General features: G+C 40.6%; 1 protein-coding gene across 5 annotated transcripts in view; it reads right to left on the bottom strand.

Moving 5' to 3' along the window:
* SPATA6 (spermatogenesis associated 6) overlaps nt 1–6,842 on the bottom strand; it is an 80,567-nt gene that overhangs the window by 20,718 nt on the left and 53,007 nt on the right. The window contains exon 12 of one of the 5 annotated variants that reach the window (XM_025206289.1): nt 2,598–4,154. The exons of the other annotated variants lie outside the window; for them this stretch is intronic. Coding sequence (XP_025062074.1) covers nt 4,137–4,154 — 18 coding nt within the window. The 3' untranslated portion in view covers nt 2,598–4,136. Of the gene's footprint in view, nt 1–2,597; nt 4,155–6,842 lie in introns of those variants that run through there. 5 annotated transcript variants of the gene reach the window in all.

The raw sequence follows: 6,842 nt of genomic DNA, 5'->3' as shown, positions 1-6,842 counted from the left end.
ACAAAAAGGGGGAAAAAAGGGGGGGGGGGGGGGGGGTAGCAGATGGATTAAGATGGCAGAAGGTCAAAAATCTGGAACTCTTTTTACTTAAGAGTTGCCATTCCTGCCCAATATCCCCAGAAGGGACAGACGCGTTCTCCCACAATACACTGTGAAAACATTTGTAGAACAGCAAAGTTTACGAGAGTGTTTTGAACCGTTTGATCTGTCCCCAGAAGTCATAACGCAACACTGAGTGAGCGAGCACAGCACCAGAACTGACAGAGGGCATTGGAGTGATTCCCCTTCCAGCACAGTCTGCTACTACTCTGGCCATCCTCCCTTGTGACAGCCCAACACACGGGACATAATATGAGGCAACATAGTCTAAGTGCAGATGTTTCCTTGCTCTCAGAGGAAGATTCTTCTGGCCATCCTCTGGATTAGGGACAAGGGAAGATGGTTTTTACTTGCCTTGTAAGCATTTTAGGAAAAGTCATTTTTCTTGCATCCATTAAAAAAGGAAAAAAAAAAGGGTTGCTTAAAATGTTCGTATGTGGTTTGCAATTGGAACTTCAACAACAGCTGCATTCAATTTAATATGTGAGACTCATAAATGTCTCATGCAGTGCGATAGTTCACATCGGTTTGAAGGAGAAAATTCTGCTCGAAGCACTGGCAAGTAACAGTGTCAATTTTTCATTAACCTACAGCCACTGTCTCTGTAGAGTTACAGCCATAAGTAAGATTACTGTTATAATTTCTTTTCATCCCTAGGGCAGAAAGTTTTGAGAACTTTTAAGGTTATTAAAAAAGAGAGAGAGAGAGAAAGAGAGAGAGAGAGACTTAAATGGGAGGTAGTTTCAGTTTACTTTCATATTTCAAAATCAAATCTTTGCTTTAGACACATCAAAGCAGAAGCATCAGTTGCTTTGTTCCTGGCTAGTAGAAAACCTACATCCTCTGCGAAGGAGACTCCTTCATATACAACAGCTGAATGCCAAGTAAATATATATACACACACACACACACATATCTAGATGTCTATAGATGTGTGTGTGTGTGTGTGTGTGTGTGTGTTTACTTGGCAATCAGCTGTTGTATATGAAGGAGTCTCTATAGATCTATCTCTAGAGATAGATCTATCTATCTATCTAGATAGATAGATAGATAGATATATATATATATATATAGAGAGAGAGAGAGAGAGAGAGAGAGAGGGAGGGGGAGAGAGTGTACGTGTACACCCCCCCATATTTATATATACATACACATATATACACATACATACGTACATACATTTATACACATATATACATTATATATATATATATACACACACACACACACACACACACACATACACCTACATATGCATATATATATGTAGATATCTATATTGCTATAGATATGTCTAGATAGATAGACAGATCAAGTATCTATATCTATCTATACACACGCATATATACATATATGCACATATATATAGCAAACACATTCTTAGAAGCCAATTCTCCTGTGCCTTAGATTTTAAATTGGTATAAGTCCATGGACTCGCACTGTTGTGATCAGCGCAGTGTGCTTCCCAGCCTCTCCTCCAAATAAATGCCCTGGAGAGCTGCTGTCAACCATCTGAAGTGAAGGAAATAGTGTAAAAGCTATTCCTGGCCCCGCTACTGGCTTTTCCCCTTTTCTGATCACTGACACCAAAGAATACAGGGGATAGGGGGTTGATATTGGCTCTTCTTGGTAGACAGTGGTTATAAGGGACTTAAAAGTCACAAGACAAGTCCTGAAAAGAGGAAAAAAAAAGATGCTGCCTCAGTTTCTAGGAACCAGGATTAAATACAATAGTGGATATAACCTGAGGGTCCACAGCCTTTGAGAGCAGAACGGCAATCTTAAATTGCCGGCATGGATTAATGTGGAAGACAGATGTCTTTTTACAGGAGAAGACAATCGAGTTTACAGTGAGGAAGGACCTGTCTTCCGTGGGGGGCATTTAACAGGAGAAATTTAGCTTTTGTGAAGATGGAGCACACCAACCCAAATCCCACTCCTTTACCCGTGCTCCCCATGATGCCAATCTCGTGCTTTTAAATCGCTTATCAATGCAAATGCAAGACAGTGTATAATATATGGTTTCCAAAAGGTACAAGTTGTGTCTTAATCTCCAGCATTAATTTCTAGCTCAACACTGGGTAGTGCCGCACTACTCATTCATTTTGTGAGCTGTGCACCAACCACAATTAAGAAAAATCCTCATGCTCCCAAGAAGGAGCTGTTTTGATTGGCCAGGTTACCATACATTATTCATAATTCAAGTCACTAGAGCATTATTCAGTGTTTTCTTCCCCCTGCTTATTTTATCTTCTGACAAGTTTTACAAAGGAGAAGAATGGAGTATAGCTTAGTTGCATTACATCCAAGATGCTGCCTACACAAATGCCGGAGAGAGAAGCTAAATGAACCCCAGAACATATGGCACTCTGCTGACAGAGCTCGGAAACCGGTTCTGCATGAGCAACAAGGAACATCTTGAAACGTAGAAGACATATGTGTTTTAGGAAGAAGATTGAAGTGTTTCATAATAAAACAGGACAAAGTGAAATACAAGTGCTGTATAAAATTTTAATTAAAAACTGGTTTTACCCGTCAACGTGAATATACAATATGTTTCACAGATGGATTTCATATTTAAGTATTATCCAAACCAAAAACGTAAATGAGACAAATAAAACCTTCAAAAATGGCACGGAGGCTAAAATGTATGTAAACACTAGATGATTGTGGTGGAAACAAGACAGGCGGGGAAGGAACCTCCTATCGAGTCCTAACTACCAATGAATCCATGTATACAAACTACAGTCTTGGTAAGAACACATGTAGCCCAAAGCTCAAAAGAAAAGGCCAAGTCGGTATTATTCGATAAACATATGCATGAAGTTATCAAAATAGATACAGCCCATATTATCATCTTTTAAAATATTTAAATAGGATTTTATGCAGCCATCGTCCATAGAATCTGGGTGTAGGACACATAGAAAGCAACACATTAAACTACCTGCAACAGATGGAACAGATGACTTATATCCTCCCAACCCACTGTAAAAGTTAAAAATAATAATAATTAAAGAAAACTCCCCATCAATTTTACAGCATTAAATACATGTCTGACCCACGCATAACCCCATGCTCTGGAGGACCAGAAGGAATGAGTCGTGTCACATCAAAGGCTCTTCACCGAATCCTCTCGGTCTCCAGTCCTCAAAGCTTTCAAAGCTAAGGGCTCTCAGCGAGAACAGCTTACCTGACAGCAATCATCAGGCAGTATTAAGGTGAGAACCTGTCTCGGATCATACAGGCCTCTCTATCTGATCGAATATTCCCTGAAGTTGACCCAGGAAAGTTGAAGATTAAAAATTTCCACCAGGTTATCTGGGAGAATTACCTTGGATTTCAGAGAAATTTTCCCTCTCAAAGCAAGGGAATCTATGAATCCCAATCAGTCTGTGAATCTAAGTACAAGAAACTAAGAAATACAAAAAAAGGCATGACTTTTTTTTCCCCCCAGTTGAGTGGTATCAACAGTCAATACACTGTTAACAGTAACTATGACACACTCTCCCCTTTTAAAAGACTGATGTCAAGATATTTAAACCCCAATGGAAGCACAAATATTGACCAGCGTGAGAGATTTTACATTTGACATCTCCCATGTAATAGGAACAGGACTTATTGGAAGTTCATAACGATCATCTCCTCTGAAAGTGGTTCAGTTGTCATGATATATAATACTCGATCTTCAGACTTGCTCTTTATTGGCTAGTATGTACCACCACATGCTTTTGCCACAAGACTGGGCATCGACCCCATCAATGAGGTAGTTAATTAAGATCCGCTCCCGAAGGCTGGTTTCCGTTGATTCTGTCGTTGGAGAACAGCTTGGAGTATCGATCGCTTAAGTTCAAGGGCCAAAACGTCATGGAGAAAGAACTCTTCAAAAGTCCCTGTCCCTCCGTGCAAATAATTTCCATTTGAAAAAAATCAACATTTTGACACTTTTTGTCATTCTATAGATTAAGTAGCATATCTCATTTTCCATCATGATGACGTTAGATTTCACATGATCCAAAGACACCATCACGGGATTGTTCTTATACATTAAGTGGCTCCTGGGAAAAAAAATTTGCCTTGCACAGTTCAGTGTTTTCTAAAACACCATAAAGTTCAGGTATCAGGATTACACAGTAACAGACCGTGGCTTGCATGTAGAGCAAAAGGGGGCAAGTCACCCTGATCGCTGCTATCGCACAACATAGCATGCATATACAGTTAACACCAATATGCAGCAACACCTAAGTAAGAGCAACACTGCTTGCCATTCTGCGTGCATTCAGCAGACACTCCCCAAAATAGCACAAGCTGCTTAAGAACCACATATCACCAAGATACTGCTGCCAACATGTTGCTGCTATAAGGCATCAACTGTAATATTTTTTTAATTGTCAAAATAAGCCACTGTACGGCGTGAACAATTACCTACACAAGGAAAGGCCGAGAGGAGGAATAAGCCATGTGTGACAGAGAGGTCTGTCACATTGGTTAATGCGCCAGTAGAAGGAACTGAAGTGGAGGAGCTTGTGGGAGCAAACAGTATATAGGATAAGGAAGACCAGGACCCACATGAGATCATTTAAATGAAGATTAGGCCAACAGCAATTGTAAAAGCAATGTCTTATTCTTTGTTTCCAGTGAAGTCTGCCAGCTCTAGCAGACTCCCTTCTCAGCAAGACCAGGGCTTAGTTTAACAATTGCAAATTTTGCGCCTGAACAGGGGATTGAGGCTCCTTCGAAACTATGATTCTGTGATTTCTGACCGTGACATGATAACAAAAACCAGTAGCGCACTGGGAAAAATCTAGATTGAAGTTGTGTTAAGGACTGGAGATGGAATTAAAAAAAATAAAAATCTGGGACAAAAATGAAAACCATTTTATAACCACATCCACCCCAGACTGCAAAGCATTTTGTAAACATTTAATTAAGCCTCGCCTCATTTCCCCCGTTTTATAGATGGATACAGGCAAAGAGGTGCAATGATTTGCCAAGGTCTTCTGTGAGACTATGAGCACAGCCAGAAGTAAATCTTTGGATTCCCAGGTTTGTTATTTACTTGAAAAGTCATCTCCCTATACCACGTTTCTTCTTCTTTTTTTTTTTTCTGTTGCCCCACTGAACACCTACAGGCAGCTAGTATTAAGACTCTAGTGATTTTTCCTTGTTGCATTTTAAGCTGCTCGAAATGTTTAGCCTAAAAGTTTGAGTTGCTCCAAAGAGTTTCAGTCCATCTCTCCACTGGCCTTTCCATTCCTACATCTTCAATGGACCAGATTCCCTTAGCTCGAAAATTAGACAAAGCTGATGCTTAGAAAACTTGACATTTCAACCCCTTAATTCACCATAGGGCAATGCTGAACAGTTTTTAAATGCTACTATCGTTAAGCAAAGAACCCAGATTTCCATTGAGGACCACTGTTTTGTTTTTTGCAAAAAAGAAAAAAAACAATCGTATGAAATTGCTGCAGTACTGGGAATGAGGACAAAAATAGCTTCAGTTTGACTTATTAAAATGAAAGTGATTAAAAAATATTACACCATTTACATTTGTGTGTCATCAACAATACCAGAAGGCAAATAATGGCTTGTTAGAAATACTCATGAGCTGTGACAGTATGGAGGGAGGAAAAAAAAAAAAAAAAAAAAAAAAGGAAAAGACTTACCCGATAAAGTCTAATTCTCTCTTAATCTAGCCCATTATTTCTAGATTTGAGTAGGCAGTTTTCCTTTAGGAGGTAAAATGATGGTAGTGGAATTATGCCATCTTACTGTCACTAACACACCACTTTGTGGATGGCAAAAGATAAGGAAGGAGCACAGAAAATGCTATTTAAAGCTCTACTCAGGAACCTAGAAATTTGCATTTGATAGAAGGGATTTAAATTGTATTAGAAGGCAAGGTGCACTAAACAATTACAGTTTATTACTATGTTGGTTCACTGCCTGAGACTACACTTATCACTCGCTGCAGTCGCTGAGAAGCAGCAGTCTTCTCTGCACTTGAGCTGTATGCATATTAATGGAAGGTTACCCGAGCACACAAATGGCACAGAGGCCAAGAAGCTTTTAAAACAAGTGGTTTGCAGACTTTGCTTGGCAGATCTGAGCAATTTGGGCCTGCAGTCACATTCTGGGTATGAATTTTCCATTACCTTGTAAGAAAGGGATTCCAGCGCGCTGCTCGGAAGGGAACTTTTGGCTGAAGCTCAGTGTACATGGCGTAGGTTGCTCCCCAACTTGAACAAAACGGGCATGCCCTCTAGTGCAAGGTAACTGTTCCACTAACATCACTCATTGGCTCTTCCCTTAAAAATCAGTAGCACTGACGGATAGGCCGAAAGTCAGCCAACCTTTGGTTTATTCCAGGGGTGGCCAACGGGCAGCACGTGTCCCACAAGTACCATGGGCAACCTCTGTGTGACAGACCAGGGAGGGGGCAGGCAACACAGAAGCAGAAGATAGGGCACGTTGCAGTATACAGAGCAGCAGATCAGGCAGGGAGCAGAAAGCAGAACGGTCCATCGGGAAGAGGAAGGGGATCGAAGTGGCACTTGGGGTGGTGGGGGAGAAGTATTACTTTGTGGCATGTCTGCCAAAAAGGATGCTCCTCACTGGTCTATTCCATGCATATTGGCAGGTTATAGTCATATATTTTGCTGCCTGTATTGCTGGTTTGATCTGTCTAAATAAGCAGACAAAATGATGCTAGTGTGACCAAATCTGCTCCCCCCCCCCCCCCCCCC

Source organism: Alligator sinensis, unplaced genomic scaffold (assembly GCF_000455745.1).
Source record: "Alligator sinensis unplaced genomic scaffold, ASM45574v1 scaffold781_1, whole genome shotgun sequence".
Classification (NCBI taxonomy): Eukaryota; Metazoa; Chordata; order Crocodylia; family Alligatoridae; genus Alligator; species Alligator sinensis.
This window is presented reverse-complemented; position numbering and strand designations above follow the sequence as displayed.